This window comes from Brachycentrus maculatus, unplaced genomic scaffold (assembly GCF_059751285.1).
Source record: "Brachycentrus maculatus isolate JH-2025_06_01 unplaced genomic scaffold, ASM5975128v1 h1tg000039l, whole genome shotgun sequence".
Lineage (NCBI taxonomy): Eukaryota > Metazoa > Arthropoda > Insecta > Trichoptera > Brachycentridae > Brachycentrus > Brachycentrus maculatus.
Genome location: NW_028280793.1, coordinates 4,662,195 through 4,682,232, shown reverse-complemented (window position 1 = coordinate 4,682,232; position 20,038 = coordinate 4,662,195). Strand labels below are relative to the sequence as shown.

Here is a 20,038-nt window from a genome sequence, read left to right as displayed (position 1 = left end):
AAGCGAAATGGAAATTTCTATTACCTACGCAGTATAATACAGTGCAGGTACAATTAATTTCATACCAGGCTTCCTTTCAATTGACCTAAATAATATTATATTGATTTCGGTAATTTGAAACACTTATACCCAATTCAATATTTATAGTGACTTACGCTTCAAGAAATACATTTAGACATTTACATGGCACATACTATACACAAAATATTTTAGAATGTTCAAAAGGAAAAATGAATTGATTTGGTAAATATTTGAGTGACTAAGATCAATGTTAAATTATGCATTTTACGGTAAATATGATTAAAAATAGATTTTTCTGATTCATACAGTTTTACTTATTTAACACAAATTTAATTTCCATGGCTGATGACAAAGTAACAATACAGATTTTATATTGAAATCACTAGTAAAGAAAGTTTTTTTTTTAAGTATTATTTTTTACCCATAGCCAGCCCCCTTAAAACTAGCTAGTGAAACTTATGCCATTTTCTGGAAATTTTGCATGTCCTACTTTCAACAGTTCGTCATTCTGTCCGCCTGCATAGTGTAGTGGTTACCGTATTTAGTAACTATGTTGGAGATCCTGGGTTCTGTTCCCAAAAGGTGAGGAACAATGAATTTAAGTGTTTTTTTCACTCTAATGTTTATTTAATATTACCCTGGAGTGGTATCTGAAGCACAGTACTGATCACCTTGCCTTCATACAATTAACGATCAACTTAACATTGCATTTGATTCAGTGCCTTATGCACCATTGGCTGTGGATAAGGGAAATAATTTCAACAATACTTTAAGTTACTACCGTAGCAACTAATAGTAGCACTAAACAGGCGCCGTGACGTAGTTGGGTAGACGCTCGACTGCGAAACTTGCGTCGCGGGTTCAATTCCCGCCAATTGCAAAATAAATTCAAGAAATATTTATTTTCAATTAGTCTGGGTGTTTTTTCACATTTACCACATTTTTCACATTTACTTTCCCTATCCTTACTATCCTATCTGCAAACAAGGCTCTAAAAGTAGAGGCTTTGAGGGTTATTTCTTCATTAAAAAAATATATACATGTAAAAAATTTAATATTTTATTTTAAATACGATAGAACTAATAATGTTAAATCATACAACATCAGTAACTCAAGTTCAAGTTTTAGCACGTCCAACATTATCAATTGGATGGGTCAATAAAGAAATCTATTTATGTATTTACGAAGAATGTTAGGCAAGGCTCGAAATGGACTGGAGCAAACCGGTGTAACATACTGGTTTATAAGTTTCTTCAAAATATAGCTTCTGTTGGATAAATTTTTATTTCACTTGCCAGTGCTAGCACAATAGCCTTTCATCCAGTACGAATGTTGGCAAAGTGCCAAGTGCCAGCAATAACAATGAAACTCTCGAAATATTACGATAAAAAGTGCTAACGATTCTCTCATACGCGAACATGTTAAAATGAAAATTAAAGACGTCCTTACGCTAATTGAAACTAAAAACGGGCATGTAAGTTCACAAGATTGGCACTGAACTCTAATACGAATGTGTGAATGTGTGAATCGTTACAACCATTACATCAATGTACTGTACACAATGACTTGGCAAATTATCATCTCAAGAGCTTTCTGGATTTTTTGTAGTTGTTATAACGTAGCCGCTTGTTATAATAGAGATTATATACACTAAGACATTATTTAGCTCTTCATACCATTTTATGATTAAGTCATATACAGGATGATAATATAGTTATGCAGGAACACAAAACAAACAGTTTAAAGTTTAATCAGTAATTGGAGATTTATCAATGCTTATTAGGAAAAACGCCTACAGCCCAAATACATTATTACAATAATTCAGTATCCTACATTATACAATACCATGAAGTATTCTTGGTATTGTATAAGTATTCTTTATGTTCAAGCACTATCTACCCTCTGATTGCAAACAGCTATATAAGGTATCAAACGATTTGACCAATATCTAAATCTATTAGGTAGAGCAAAATAACACCTATGTAGTTTTTTCCACATGAGTTTTATTTGACCAGCAAATGAGTTTCATCGTAACCGACATCATTAGACTGGTCTGATGATGTCGGTTACGACGAAACCCGGTTGCTGGTCAAATAAAATTAGTGTGGAAAAAACTACATAGTTGTTATTTAATTCTATAAAATGCAGTTCCACCAAGAAATGTTAGTACAAAACATATACCTATTAACCCTTATCCGCACCCAATGGTGCTTAGGGCACTGCATCATAGCGACGCAGTGTTATCTTAATTGTTAATTGCAAAAAGGCAAGTTGATCAGCCCTGCACTTGGAAATATTAAATAAATATGAGAGTGAAAACCACCCATATTTATTTTGACACCCCAGGAAATCGAATTCGGGACCTCCAGCACGGTAGCCTAACGCGCTAACGCGCAGTCGGAGGGAGACTGTTTTTGTGTGGTTGGAATATTGCTTCTTAGCAATCAGCTCACCAATGTACATATTTTTTCTGTACTTGAATTTAAAATGTATAAATATTATGTGTAATGCTTAAGGCTTACACATAATATTTGATTTGTATTTGTATTGTATTTGTATTTGAGTAAATTTGAGGGGATCTATTGATATACCCAAAACTTATTGTTTCCAACAAATACTGATACTAATTAAGTTTTGGCAGTGTGAGGAATTTAATACTAAATTTCAGCAGTAAATTTAAGCTGTTTCACCATTATTCGCCTTTTCTATTGCCAGGTTTGTTTTAATGCTGTTTATTTTTTATTGTCCCAGGTAGGTAGATAGGCGGAAAGATATATTATGTAGACAAACATTAAGTATAAATGTAATATGTACATATTTACAAAATGTAATATTTAATTTGTAAATAAATTCGTAATATTTTTTCGCTACGAAATAGTCCCATGAAAGGTCTTTCCTGTTGATTTAAACACAAATTTTGACCCTTTAACGTGCAATGGTTACATTTAAAACAAGCTGTATTAAAGATCATATAAAAAAAAAAAATTGTATGAAAATACGTCAAATGCGTAATAATCCATTAAAGTAAAATTTGTTGAGTGATGAAAATGAATATCTTCTACAGTATCTGGTCACAAACATAGACTCCATATATTAAGAGATATAATCAAAGGTTGATGAACATTCTCTGTAGGTATGTTTAGTGACTTTACCAAACAATTCACAATTAAGATAATTTAAAATATTATCAATTAAAAAATAAGATATTCTGGAAGTATCTAGTCAATCTAGAAGAATGTTCAATTTTTTTTAGTAAAAATTTACATCTTGTGTAATTTTAAAGGAGAATCTATGCATCATTTGTTTTAAAGTAAAATTAAAATAATTTGCACATGAAAGGGTTAATCGTTGGTCAAAAAATAATGATAGCACACTGAAGGACATCCCAAATATTTACATGATGTTATGTTAGTATGATTTTGAAAAATCCTTAGATAAATAAAAAAATATAATAATTATTTACAGTGAGCGAGTACTTACAAAAGTTAATATTTTGATGACAGGCGTGTATATCTCCACATTAAACACTTCCTCTTGTAACGACTTGTGGATGGCCACTCCGAGATCCACAAACGTAAGAACTATTAGAAAGCACGTACCGAATAATTTACTTATACTAAGAAAGTTCCAAGGCACATTTCGGTCTTTACTATGGAGGATATAGGAAACTTCTATTAGAGAGAAGAACCACAAAAACGCACACGGAGTCCAAACCAACACTGTCTTCTGGAAACATGGTGTCAGATCAGGGTTTGTGGTGTTCCATGTAAGATCATAATCCTGAAACAAAAATTAACTCTTTAAATACTTTAAAACGAGTACTTCAAACTATACATAATAATGACTTGCATATAGTGTAACTTGAACACAATAGTCTAGTACAAGGGTGGCCAACCCGCTGCCCGCGGGCCGCATGCGGTCCACCGGGTGTCTACTTGCGGCCCGTGGAGCATTTCACACATTTTTCTTTAAGTGTACACAAAACCACCAAAAGAACTTTCTATCGTGTGTAGTTTGTATCATATCCCATATATGGGAGTATCTCATTATCGTGACAATTTCTTCTATGGTATATTCGTGTTAACAAACAATCACAACATTTTGCGATCGAATTTTAAATACACATTGATAAGAATACAAGCTGCTATAAGTGAGTGCTAGAGCGACTCAAAGTCAAAATGCGATGTAAAAGCTAGTTATAGAGTAGCCATGATGCTAGTGGAATGAAGCATATTAAATCTCAAATGAAAACAAGAATCACTGATGAGCATTTGGAAAACTGTTTGCGTGTAGCAACAACATCAATCGTTAACGTATCAACATTGATGCACTTAGTTCTGACAAACAAAATCAGACATCTCACTAATTAGTATGATTATGCAAAGTTTAACATAAAAATTCTAATAATGACTGTTTTTGCTTACTTGACTAATGTACAGAATCTAGATAATTGATTTAAATAACAGCAACATGTTATATAGCAGCAGAAGATATTAATTGAATTTAAAATATTTTCATTCAATTTTGCAAAAAAAATCATTTGATGAAATACTTAATGTGTTTTGACACACACATTCGAAATTATTATTATTTAACACAAAGTAATTTGAGATGAAAAAACAAACAATAGGTCTTAATGATAGAATCAACGTAATTCAAGGTGAATACATGGCCTTGATTCAATGGGACATGATTCACGGCAAATCCCATATAGACAAATTATTCTTATAAAAACAGTAATGTAAGTACTTATTAGAGATGTAAGATGTTTGGCCACCCCGCAAGTGGACATGTAAGAAATAAATATTGAACATCAAAAAAGTGTGTGGTCACTAATCAATATTACTACCCAACCTTTCTCCGCTCATGGCATTGGTACATCACTATATATAGTGATTTTAACATCATATTCCGTTAACCATAATACTATTAAATTTTAATCTTGATTACAAACAGATTTTTATTGTTTGTTGGCTTTTTTAGTATTTTGAATTATAGACTGAGAATGTGCACTAAAATATTTATTGGCTAGTGATTTTTACCTTGACAAGCAGGATATGTAAAAATTTAACAAGTTGGGAAACTTGCATATTAAATGGAAAATTACAATATTATTAATGACTCCGGCCACGCGTCACCGTGGCTGAGTCAGTCTGGTTAAATGGAAAAGAAAGAAAAGAGAAAGCACATGTTTCCGATACGTTTAATTTTTCAATGCTTGTGAGTATAAATTATTTTAGCAGCTGTTGAGAAGCTCGCTGTCCGCCATGAACAATACACATTTGAATGCAACACTGTGTCAAAATTTCAAGTCAACCAGTGAACTTTAGGAGATGTAAGATTTTGAACAAATAATAAATTTGTAATAAAGGAATTGAAACACATTTACATCATAGAAACGTCTTTAAATCTAATACATCCTACTTGAGTATTTGAAAGGATTTATTTATTTATTTTTCCTCTAAGCATATTAAATCAAATATTTACTGACAACGTATGAATTGCATAACCTTTGCTTTATATAAATAAATGAAAAAAATCATACTTTTTTGTATTAATTTAAGTTACACATATTTGTAAATGGATTGAAACTTTACGCTTCAGGAAATAATTGAATCGGACGTAATAGAGTACATTGTTGGGATGGTGGACAGTGCATTATTACGATGTCAACAATTAATTGGAGATGACGTAACAGAATGAACAATCAAACAGGAAATATCCGCATCCAGAATCTCACAATACTCACTCTCCGTTATATGCATTACACACAGTTATGTACTGTATTGGGATGTTCATACAATATTAATTTAATAGCATATTACATTCTTATTCCATCATACTATATTTTAGACCTCATTATCCTAAGCAGGTCTACATCTAACTATTAAAATAAGTTGTAATAATGACACATAATAAATTTGGATAATTTGGATAATTTATAGCGCCATTTTCTTAAAATACAAGGACGCTTTTTCACTGTGAATGAATTGGGGAAAAAATTATGGTAGAAATGATTTAGCATGTGTTTTTAGTTTTATTCAAAAGATCATCTCATTCTCAATATTTTTAACCACTGGTAGAAGAGCATTCCACGACCCGCAACAGCAAAGGTACACTCGCTAAATTTAGTGCGCTGCTTGCGGGCTGGTAAGATCACTTTGCCCATTGCAGTTGTTGTAGTCGATGGGAGAGTGAGACGTGAGAAGTCTATCAACCAATTCATCTGGAATTCACAACTGTAATTGGATATTGGAAAAAATCTGGTTTCTATCACTGCATCTGCAAAAAGTGCAGAGTGATCAGTCCTGCATTCCAGATTCAATAATATGGGAATATAATATATTCGGTGAGATGCAGATGACATAAATGAAGGGGTTTGGGGTGAGGGATATTACTGCTATATGCAAAAGGAAATGGAAGAGAAATAATAGATACTATAGAAGAGGTAGGGGAGAAAAAGAGCAATTAATAGGGTACTTGGGGTTTTATACCCGTACTCATACTAGCTCATAAGTTGTACACTGTTAATATGTACGAATACCTTTAGGATTGTAAAAACATATATATATGTATATATATTTTAAAATGTACTAGGGAATAAAGAAAAAAAAGGATTTTTTTAAATGTTTTTTTTTTATATAAAAATAAGTTTTAATAGAAATATATATAAAATAATTAAATTTCATTATAAATAAAGTAATAACGGAATGCAATGTTAAAATTTTAAAGCTTTTTCATATTTTTCTCGGACACATATTAACATTTACCAGATTAAAATAAACAGAAGAATCCGAAATTACAAATGATTTTTTTCATCATGTAAATTAAATTAAAATAAATTTAAAATAAAAGTGATTTTTGAAAATTTTATGACGCTAATAAAATTTGTTATCAATTTTTATGAAGGTTATCACATTTATATATTGCTATCTTATCTAGATCTTCAATTGTTCTATTTTTTTAACGAAGAAATCTACATTTCATTTACCATAGTAAAATAATGAATTATATGGAAACTTTAAATACACCCAAAAAATCATGATAGTTCATGGTTGATTATAAAATTAAAATAAATTAAAACATATTCAGTGTTTAAAAAATTAAATGAAATTGACATATTTTTTAACCATTTTTTTTTGCCTTCTAAATATACCTTTTCTATAAATTAAAAAAGAATCGCAGTGACCATTTTTAAAGAAATTTCTCATAGATCAGACATTTTGTATAGAAGGCACTGTCCAAATTAAGGTTACTGTGGTTAGGATATGATAAGCAACAACAAAAAACATCACAAACAATACTATCAGGCGAACAAACAAAAAGATATTTACTCTTACAGTTGGCTCATGATATAATATAACTATTAGGTTGATGCGTCGTATTTTTTCATGAAAACAATTTTTTTTTTTTCACATATACTTTACTAATTTAGTTAATTACATATTTTCAATTATTTTAAATGACTTTCTTCCATATTTCTGTCAACTTTTAATCCCATTTGAATATAAACTTTTGGGTTTCGATGCAAAGAACGTTTCTAGTACCGTTTTTACCTCCTCCGTTGTTGTAATTTTTTTCCATTTTAATTATTTTGTAAAAATAAAAAAATGTTAAAATCAGAAGGAGCTAAATCAGGAGAGTAAAGTGGATGCTTCAAAACATCCCATTTTAGCTCCATAAATTTATGTTGTGTTATCATCGCAGAATGTGGCCGCGCATTGTACCCACACGTCGTACTTGGAGCCTTTCTTTGCGATGCAGATCACCATCGTAGATTGATCAATATCCATTGTCAATGCAATGTCCCTGGTATTTTGACGGGGATCAGCCTCAAGTATGGCTTTCGGTACATCATCATCGGTGGTTGAAAGGCGTACTGACCTTTCTTCATCAGCTGTTGATAATTCCCAGATCTGAATTTAGCAAACCATCGTTAATTGCTTCGAACATTGATAGCACTTCAGCCATCCACATCACGTATGTTTTTGTAGTTGCATTGTGGCCTTTATCGAATTCAAAAAGTAAAAGTATCGAAAATATACTCTTTTCTGACATTTAAAAAATTCACAAGGGCGCAACGGTAACGGTAAACTGAATAAAATGTTAGAAAAAACAACTCCTTTATATGATACAAAAACAACATTAAGAACAACTGTTAACACAGTTGGTAAAAAAAATATGCCACAGATTACGTAAAAATATGACATTATATATAATATATATTAAAGATTATTTCGTAAGAGTAGGTTGGATTTTTATTGCAGTGTCCTATGCATAATTGGGTGCGGAGGAGGTCAGGAGTCGAGGAATAAAGGATGTATAGACGATTGTAAAACGGTAGGTTAAGATAGGTTAGATCTTTCCAATGCAGTGTCCTGTGGACCCATAGAGGGTGAAAATAAATCTTTGTGATTTTTTTACCGTAATATCTATCATACTAGTTCAAAGTCTTGACGATATGTTAATGTACAATGAGAATGCTTTCTCCAGAATGCTTTCTCCAGAATACCTTTTAAAGACCTTACGTTGGCATTTGAAATCTTGTTCTCGGAAATGACCGATATATTATATATGATAATGATGACTCTTTTATAAAGAAAATAACAATAATTTGGTAAGAACAATTAAAAATATATATAAAAATCTATGATTCAAATTTATGACAAATTTATTCGGCATATTTCAAATGAAGTAAGCATGATTAGAAAATAAACCTAAATCACGCAACAAAATATGCATTCAAATATTACATTACAGACCACATTATCTGATAAATGATGAGTCTTAATGATAAGAAATAAAATTTTAAAAATCATTCACAATGTGAAGGAATGTTCATATCACCATTACTAGCGCTATTATACATTATTGAAAAAAATTGTTTCCATATTTTTTTTTTAATTAAAACCATAACTTCTCGATGACAGAACTAAACAACTCAATTTTTTTTTAACCATTAGCAAAAAAATGGGCCTTTGCGGATTTGCCTGTACCTCATACGGGCACCCCGGCGAAAAATTAGCTGACACTGATTTTAACCATAGTAACGGCAGAAGTAGTAGATTATATACTTTGTGTATCCAAGATCAGTTTTAAAAGTATGTAGTTAAAAATTATGTTAGATTAAACATTCAATAACAATCATAAAAACAGAAAAACTCTGCTATTTAATGATTTTCAATAATGCATTATTTCATTATCTGACATAAAAGATTTTTAAAAAAAACCTGCCCTTTCTCCAAGTAAAATCTTCATTAAAACTCATCAGTCAAATGGTTATATAATTAACCCAAAAAATATACCAGTATTGAAATTGGTCTGGCCATGCAAATATTGTCCTCCAATTTAAAAAGTAAACTATGCTATATTTTTAAAGTATTAAAGGTAGTGAAAGGGGTAACGAAAATAGCGCCATATAAATTATCTAAAATTATTTGAATTGGCAGAGCATGTTTAACAATTTGTTATCAATGATACAGTCAGTACCATTACTCTATAATTGAGCATTATGCTATTAAATCATTTTTAAAAGATAATGGTTTCTATTACATTCTGTATAACTGATCATATATATTATTATAAGACACTTAGATAAACATTTGATGTAATAGTATAAGGCCTGATAATTACGAGAATAAATTGTCTGACCTTCATTTGGAGAAATGCATTTTAGTATACAATTTATAAAAATTAAATTGAACAAAAATATCTAAACGGGGGCATGATAAATTATCATGCTATGTGCGTATGAGTAATGGGGTCAATTGATTTTTTTTTATTATTTATGTTATGCAAGACTAAATAAAATGCTTCAGGCAGGTAGATAAACTATTTCGCTAAAATTATATTCTTTATTCATTAACGTTAACCCTAGATAACTAAACATTCGTCCACGCGACGACGATTCATTTTTAAATGTCTCTTACATTCATTCTTATAAACCAAACTTAAAAGTCATGAAACCAGTTACTATTTTTAATAAATACTTTTGAAAATTTTCACATTTTGAATTGCGTAGTCCGCCTGACGAATGATTACTTACTATATATCTTCAAATATAGTTTAGTTAACTAGGGTTAAATAATATTTTTTTTTAAAGTACTTTAACACATCTTCAAATGAACACATTCATTATTTAATTAATGTAATTTGAAAAAGGCTGTATTTTTTATCGCATAAAATAAGATCAATTCTTCATCTGACTTCCAGTCAGTGTTGACCATGGAAAAGGAAAAGACTCGAAGAGTTATTTTACACCACAGCAATATACCTGAACACTCTTGACTATTCTTATTATTTAATTTAATAAAATATGCAAAAGATCCATTCACAAAAAAAGTCACGGATGTTATTATTCATTAGTTATTATTCAAGTGTACACTCATTCATTGACAGTCTATACATATTAAAGCACATCTACATAGGGCACACTGTGTGCATTGTGCCAGGTTGTGGGCCCGTGGTTAGTGTCGCAGACTCTTGAGTCAGAGTTTCTGGGTTCGAATCCACTCTACCACAATTTGATGCCTATTTGTAATAAAGAGCCGCTTAGGCTCACAGAAATAGTAATATAAAATTGAAATATTTTTGTAAGTAATAAAATCACAAAGCCTGTCAAGAAACAAGTTGTCCACCATGAACAATGTTCAGTATTGCCACTATGTTCAACAGATGACACTGCCAAAAAATTGAAGAAAATAGTTGTTTAAAAAAGTGTCAAAAACATGGGGGTTATTTAAATGTATTGTTGTAAAAAAATTCAAATCAATGGGTGATTAACCTTATTTTTAATCATATAGATTATTGAATTATTATTTTATCAAAGAGAGATAAGATGGAAAAAAGTAAATTTTGGCTACTGAAATGGTTGAAATTTTTTAATAATTAATAATAGTAATAAAAAATATACCAATCTACCGAATACCAAAAATTATATGATTAAAACTGTATAAACTTATGATACAACCATAAGTTGCATATTTGTTTCTAGTATTCATATATCTTTATTATTCAATGAAAGAAATAATTTAATTTTATGAATAAGATAATGGTGATCAAAATAGCATATCTTTTGCTAATAAAAATAACCATGTTACCATCAAAATCAACCTTCAAATATTATATTAAATATTTAAAAATCCACTATTCTAACATTTCGCTGGCTATTAAATTTAAGTTGTAAAATTCGAGTTCTCTAAATACTGTTTGGATTCACTATAAGAATAACAAAAGCTAAAAATAATTTTTCATAGCAAAAAAGAAATCCTTTTAAATAAAAAAGGCTATTGAGAAAAACTTGTAGAACCACAAGTTACAAGGCACCGTACAGAACATCAAAAGTCAACACTGGAAAAAAATAACTGCGTTATTTGCTATCAAGTGGATGAGGTAATGTTATGCTCAAATATCCTATTAAGTACTAAAAATTACATATTTTAATCAAAATCTATCGAAATTCTTAATATCAAAATTGTAAGATCTGTGAATGACAATTATGAAACTTGAATCATAATATTTTTTGACTGAATATCAAATTGAGAACTTATGTAGATCCTTAACTCTGTATGTATTTGGACACTTCAGCTTAAATGAAATATGAATGTGAAAAAAATACTAATGAAGATTGACATAAAATAAAAATATGTATGTATTTGATGAAGGTTCATAGTATCAATCCATAAATGCCAAGGTCAGCCATAGAACACTGTTCAGGGGTGCCAACATGGATGTAACAATTATAAACAAATTTAATAAATACAAAAGTGCTTCTTCTTAAGAGTACGTAGAGAGGATAGAAGATTATATGGGTGCATGTTATTTATTTTGACTCATATCATGTATCAAAATTTTGGTATTCTTTCTCATACCTTTGTAGGTAGATAAAAATATTTTTTATCAGTATTTTAGGTACTATGTAGTATTGTCATAATCAGCATAGTCTCTTGGGTAGTAAAAAGCTGATTTTCATTTTCTAAACATGTAGAGGGAGTAGGTATGATGTCACAAATATGGCGGTTTTGGTTTCAGATAATGTAGATTATCTCAATAACCACCAAATTGGTTTATATAAATAAACTGTCATATTATGGCTCTTTATATATCTGATAAAATATGTTTTACAATATTTTAAAGATATTCGCAAAATATGTAAAAAAAAAGGGATTTATTTTACTCCTTTTAAATTTTAATACCACAAACTAAAGCTCAAAATATTTCTCTTAAAAAAAATTATGGCTGAATATACTAATAACCAAACATGTTCAAAATTAGACTTCTCAGTTTAAAAGAAAAAAGTTTTTTCATAAATATTGAATGGTACAGGTGCAAAACTTGATTTAATGTATTCATCTATGATCATATTGCAGACCCAACCACTTCAACAGATACACTGAGAAGTTATCAAATATTATAATTTCATAACTTATAAGATTCAACTCGCCTCGAGTTTAGTAATCGTGTACACATTTAAATATTCATATATTCGCCAAGAATTTTTACTTTATTAAAACGATAAAAAATATATATTTAATATAACTTTACAGAACTATCAAAACGATTGATTAATTTAAACTTATGCGACGATTGGACAACATTCATAATAAGTTTAGGTCTTTCCGAATTAGTAACAAACCTTTATTTTAAATTAAATATTGAATCATATTATTTTTGACATCTCATCAAAAATTAAGATGAATATGGAAGTCTGGGCATTTACGGGGCTGACGACCATCATAGGCTGGTTTAAGTGATCACTTTACACACGTATAACATTCACCAATTCTACCCATTATTGACAACCACATCACTCAAATTCTTGGAAGTTCTATATATATATATATATATATATGAACCAATTTGGAAACCTTGTTCTTGAATCACTAGAACTTCACTAGAGACATATTGGTGAGATGTGAATCTCTAGTGAAGTTCTAGTGATTCAAGAACAAGGTTTCCAAATTGGTTCATATATATATAGAACTTCCAAGAATTTGAGTGATCTATTGGTGAGATGTGAATCTCTAGTGAAGTTCTAGTGATTCAAGAACAAGGTTTCCAAATTGGTTCATATATATATAGAACTTCCAAGAATTTGAGTGATCTATTGGTGAGATGTGAATCTCTAGTGAAGTTCTAGTGATTCAAGAACAAGGTTTCCAAATTGGTTCATATATATATAGAACTTCCAAGAATTTGAATGATCTATTGGTGAGATGTGAATCTCTAGTGAAGTTCTAGTGATTCAAGAACAAGGTTTCCAAATTGGTTCATATATATATAGAACTTCCAAGAATTTGAGTGATGCGGTTGTCAATAATGGGTAGAATTGGTGAATGTTACACGTGTGTAAAGTGATCACTTAAACCAGCCTATGACGGTCATCAGCCCCGTAAATGCCCAGACTTCCATATACTTCTTCATCTTTGATGAGATGTCAAAAATAATATGAAAATAACTCCTGTAATTGGAGATAATCCAGATTTTGTGAACAAGTATTTGGACACACTCAAAATGTTGTAAATATTGAATCAATGGTCAGTGAAACTAATTAAAAACTTAATAATTAAATAAGCATTACCACTTTGTGTGAACAATTGCATTTTTTTTTTAAATAATAAGTATTTTCAAAATTACTTATGAATTATCATCGAGTGGTCTGGGGTTCTATACTCTCTGCCTACCTCTGAGGAGAAGCAGCATGACGGTAAGTTAGTTTAAGTTTAATTATCATTAAAAGTCACACATTTGTCCGCCTCCGTAGTGTAATGGTCAGCACGCTCGGCTACCATTCTGGAGGTCCCGGGTTCGATTCCCAAGGGGGGTAAAATAAATAAAAGGGATTTTTTCACTGTAATATTTATTCAATATTAACATGGACTGGTACCTGAAGCGGAGGGCTGATCACCTTTCCTTCATGTGTAAATGATCAAGAAAACACTGCGTTTATATGACACAGTGCCCTATGCACCATTGGGGTGTGGATAAGGGTTTTATTATTATTGTTATTATTAAAAGTCACAAATGAAAAGAAAAAGAAAATAGAAAGCGACCAATCGTAAGGCGAGTATAAACTCAGTTTCTTAAAAAGTGCACTTACTTAAAATAATATAAAATTTTATTGAAGTAATTAATTATTCATCTTTATTAACTTCATTATTTTTAAATGATTATTATTTGAATAATGTTTCTCATAAAATCTGTCTCCAAATGCCGATTTAAACCTGTTATTCTTGTCAACGTGAGATACTGAGTATTGGAAAATGAAATCAATGTGGAGTATTCCGTAAATTCGACACTAATGTTCCCTCATAAATAAGTAGTCAAGTGTCTTATTTGAAGGACTGACGTAGTAGGAATTTGTGTGCCTAATGGGCTCATAATTGCATTGTTTGCAAAGGAATGTAATAATGGCTTGACAACAAACCTACCAACAAGCCAATGAAATCTGGTGGTTAACCTTTTCCTTCCATTGCTAAAATAAAACGCGGTGTCCCGGTAGTCACTACACAATAAAAAACATTGCGATTTTAAATCGGAAAAATACGGACATTCATAGCTAATCCCCTTAATTAATTATAAATGGAGTCAAAAATTATGATAATTTAGATATATTTTCTTAAAACATTAAAAAACCATCTGGCAACGCTCACGGAACAAGCATAGGTCACTCTTATCGAAAGCCCAAAAGCTACTGCTGTAGCCAGAGAACATTGAGCTCTGAACTCCTCACGCTTGCACAGTGCAAGTATGCAAGAGTGAGATGTGAATATAGTGTCGCGGTTCCCGTACACTCTTCGAGCGCTGTTTATACGCGACATTGTTTCCAATATTCACAAAATACCGAGAGTAGTAAGTTTTTTTAAACTTTTTTTAAATTTATTTATTATTTCGAGAAATAAAAATACTTTGTGTTCGGATCCACTCACATTTTTATTAACCAACTAGTTTCGGCAACAACCTGTTGGCCTCTTCAGGGTTTCATTTATTACAAAGTATTTTCATTTCTCGAAATAATATATCAATATGATCCACAAAGTTAATGCTTTCAATATTCAAAACATTTTTTTTAATTATATGTATTACGGCTCTTTAGGCATAGCCTGTGTTGAGCCGAAATACCTACATGTTAATACAATTATTATTTTTTTAATTATTAGATTTTATACATTACAAACAAAAGATACAATAACAATTTACTGTAGAAAGGTTTTACAATAAAATAATTACACCTGGACTTTAATTAATTCTCTTTCCACCTTGTCCCTACCAACGAGAAGCAACCACCGACGGACACTGTTCTTAAAAACATGATCACTTCTGGAATTCTTAAGCTTTATATAGGTAAAAAATTATTGCTACGTTACTAATATTACGATGTTACAATCCAATTAAAAAAATATTTTAAATGTAACATTTATTATACGATATCAAATATCGCTTATTCAATATATTTACATTTCATTCTAGTTAAACCAGCCACCCTTACGAAAAGAAGCTTTTCAAGTGACAGGTTTGTGAACAAAATAACAGGTGCAGTAATCCTTTACTAATCTCTAAAAATGTACAGTTAAACATTCAAGATATTTTATTTATTTATTCCACTGTGAATTGTGTACTTGAGTATGATAGAGCGCCCTTCAAATAAACAATTATAAGAATGATAATTTGATGACGATTTAAGATAAACAGTTAAAATGTATTTCCACAAAAATACAAAGTGAAGTTAATGATAAATTTTACAAAAAAAACAATGTTACATAATCAACCACAACTTTTATGACATGATAAAAGTGACACTATACTATGTGAAATATAGTACCTGTTAAAAATATGAATCAAAACAGATAGGGACATTAAAATTAAAATCTAAACAACTTAAATAATTAGTACATAAGAGAGCAATTAGTGTGCTTAACTGATAAGGTTTACGCAGACAAAATGAAGGTAAAATAAGGTCCAAATAAAACAGTTTTTCCAGTTATCACTTCCATGTCCGCCTCGGTGGTGTAATATTAGCGTGTTGAGGTACCGTGCTGGAGGTCCTGGGTTCAATTCCCAGGGGAGGTTGAAAATAAATATTAGTGATTTTACCCTCAAATATTTATAATTTATATTTGAAGCACTAACTTTGTGATTTTCCATTTTATAATCAAAATGTAAGTTTGTTTTAAAATCAGTATAATTTTTTTTATAACTTAATTTTAATATCTACCGGTTTTGAAGCTTACCGCTTCTTTATCAAGACTGATTAATAGTAATATTAATAGTATTAATCAGTCTTGATAGAGAAGCGGTTAGCTTCGAAACCAGTGGACATTATAATTATGTTATAACAAAATATTTATAGTGATTTTAAAACTAAGTTACATTTAATTATTACTCAAATATTGATTTAATATTACCCTGGACTGGTCCCTAAAGCACAGGACTGATCACCTTGCCTTCATCTGTCAACGATCAAGATAACACTGCATCAATACGATGCAGTGCGCTATGCACCGTTGGGATGTGGATAAGGGTTTAAAAAAATTACAATATTAACCTTTTAGTTTCAAATGAAAATCATGTGATCTCTTAATCGCAACCAATGTCATCTCATATCGGAAAATATTATATTCATGGTTTTTGATAACAAAACTAGTTATTAATATTAAACAGCAAAATAATAATCAATAAATATGTTATGATATTTATTGATGAGTATAATTATTCATTAAGACATAAAAGCGGAATACAGTTGGACATTTATGTGATAAATTATCACATCAAAACTAATTAGAAATGCTATAAAGAACAATGTATAACTCAAAGTACCGTATAACAGGGCTACTTGAACTTTGATGTGTTACTTGAGCCCAGTACAAAAAAAATATTTAGATCTGTATTTGGTCTACAATAATGAACATATCGACATGATTCATTGTTTCCCTGACAGGTGACACTTATTGTCACGATATGTTCATTATTGTATTATTTTTTGACATCTCATCAAAGATGAAGAAGAATATGGAGGTCTGGGCATTTACGGGGCTGACGACCGTCATCGGCTGGTTTAAGTGGCCACTTTACACACTTGTAACATTCACCAATTCTACCCATTATTGACAACCGCACTACTCAAATTCTTGGAAGTTCTATATATATGAACCAATTTAGAAACCTTGTTCTTGAATCACTAGAACTTCACTAGAGACATCTATTGGTGAGATGTAAAGAAGCTTTTTTACTAAGCAGAAACTCTTATATTAGTATGTGAGGTCCGAATCCTGGATTATAATTACACACATGAGAAACGCCAGAAAATACCATTTTCATTTTTATTATTTTTTTAAGCTTATAATTTGACCAGATAATTTATTTACAACATTTTGAGTGTGTCCAAATACTTGTTCACAAAATCTGGATTATCTCCAATTACAGGAGTTATTTTCATATTATTTTTTGACATCTCATCAAAGATGAAGAAGAATATGGAATTCTGGGCATTTACGGGGCTGACGACCGTCATCGGCTGGTTTAAGTGGCCACTTTACACACGTGTAACATTCACCAATTCTACCCATTATTGACAACCACACTACTCAAATTCTTGGATGTTCTATATATATGAACCAATTTAGAAACCTTGTTCTTGAATCACTAGAACTTCACTAGAGACATCTATTGGTGAGATGTAAAGAAGCTTTTTTACTAAGCAGAAACTCTTATATTAGTATGTGAGGTCCGAATCCTGGATTATAATTACACACATGAGAAACGCCAGAAAATACCATTTTCATTTTTATTATTTTTTTAAGCTTATAATTTGACCAGATAATTTATTTACAACATTTTGAGTGTGTCCAAATACTTGTTCACAAAATCTGGATTATCTCCAATTACAGGAGTTATTTTCATATTATTTTTTGACATCTCATCAAAGATGAAGAAGAATATGGAATTCTGGGCATTTACGGGGCTGACGACCGTCATCGGCTGGTTTAAGTGGCCACTTTACACACGTGTAACATTCACCAATTCTACCCATTATTGACAACCACACTACTCAAATTCTTGGATGTTCTATATATATGAACCAATTTAGAAACCTTGTTCTTGAATCACTAGAACATCACTAGAGACATCTATTGGTGAGATGTAAATTGATGTAAATCATTATTGTAGACCAAAAACAGATTTAATTTTTTTTGTACCGGGCTCAAGTTACACATCAAAGCTCAAGTAGCCCCGTTCGACGGTACCAATTCAAAAGGAACTATTTCCATTTGAGTACTTAAATCTGTATTCTGTAATAGAAATACTGTATTTAAAAGAAGACTCCATAATTGTCCAATTAACAGCGAAACAAAAATGTCTAAAAACATAATGCATTAAAGAAAAAAAAATCTGTCATATAAAATACAGTAAATATCAGTAACCAGTAGATATAACGGACTAATTGAGGGAGGGGGTGTTCTTTAAAGCCATTAGTCTATAGTATAAAAATAGGTTTAGTATAAATCAAAAGGCTTTTTTTGAATATATGATCACTGTATTTAGATATAAACAATCGATACAAAACACAAACAAATATTTTTTGTCTTATCTATTATATTTTTTGTCTTCAGACACTCCTGAAATGACGTTGCCATTTGATTTCGAAGCGCTTGCTTTCAGTAATCCTGCTTTGAAAAAGGTATCAAGTTTTGTAATTTGTGATTATCATGACCGCTAAAAAATGTTTACATGCGTCTACACTTGAATTTAATCATGTATAATATTTTATTCATTGTAATATTTATTAAATATTACCCTGGACTGGTACCTGAAGCGGAGGGCTGATCACCTTTCCTTTATGTGTTAACGATCATGATAACACTGCGTTTATATGATGCAGTGCCCAATGCACCATCAGGGTGCGGATAAGGGTTTAAATAAAATAAAATAATAATAATGTTATCAGGACATTTTTGTTTTTTTACAATTGAACGGATTTTTGTTCGTTATATCCTAAGTCAATTAGATACAGGTCGGTTATATCGAGGTTTTACTGTACTAATATTTATAATAATTATATTTTACATACATGTAAGAGCGGTAAATAACCATCTTACAAGGTATTATGACTGTTTTGAGATCTACCTAGCTTATTTAAAGTTTATAATTGGAAGTACATATTTAGAAAAGCCCACAAGAGCGTATTTTTTTATACAAACATCTTGTTACTTAAAATTTTGTCGTACTTCAAGTGCCGGTTCACAGTGATTGCACAGTTATATTTTCAGTGACACTTCAATTACTGACAATTAAATTTCATAACGTTGTGCAACTTTGACGTTTCGCTTGATAACATTACCAAGATAGTAACTAAAAACGGTACAAACGAAATCTCCAATAAAACCCGTAAATAATGTAATGACCCAATAAATAAATCCAGTTCAATATTGTACTAAATGTTCGCGAATTATATATTATAAAACGATTTTAGGTTAAGTTAATCGATTATTAAACACAAGACGGAAAATAGTACATAATAAATGGACTTTTAACGAAATTGTACATCAGGTTGAGGTTGTTAAAATGTCAAAACTCAAAACAAATTACTTACCCAGAATTTTGAACCACAAAACTCATCCATGGCACCGATTTTCAATAACTATACAACACGAGCAACATGCACCCAACCGGCTGGCCGGCGGATTTCGAGAGAATGTGGAAGCGAGAAACAAATTTGCTTTACGATTTGGAAATCCTTGACCCGCAAACTAGATTTCTCGAAATATAGGGTTTACACCAGAGATTATGTAGTGAATATTTACATACGTCACATACGTCATGTCAGTTTTAAATGATGACATTTCGGAAATAATCAACTATTTTAAATGATTCAGAATAATTTTCTTGTATTCGTTAGTTTATTTAATTCAATTTTAATATTTACGGGGGCATGTATTCAATAATACATATTTTATTCACAATCTAAAAAGAAAACGGGGTATGTTGTATAACTACAAAAAAAATTGGATACATACTTAAG

General features: G+C 30.7%; 1 protein-coding gene across 4 annotated transcripts in view; it reads right to left on the bottom strand.

Annotated features, from left to right (window-relative positions):
• Positions 1-19,784, bottom strand: part of MRP (Multidrug-Resistance like Protein 1) — a 58,687-nt gene extending 38,903 nt beyond the window's left edge. For all 4 annotated transcript variants that reach the window (XM_088277204.1, XM_088277206.1, XM_088277203.1 and 1 more), the window contains exons 1-2: positions 19,610-19,784; positions 3,502-3,801 (exon numbers count right to left, since the gene is read on the bottom strand). In XM_088277204.1, coding sequence (XP_088133330.1) covers positions 3,502-3,801; positions 19,610-19,639 — 330 coding nt within the window. In that variant the 5' untranslated portion in view covers positions 19,640-19,784. The remainder of the gene's footprint in view (positions 1-3,501; positions 3,802-19,609) is intronic.
• Between the last annotated feature and the right edge of the window lie 254 nt (positions 19,785-20,038).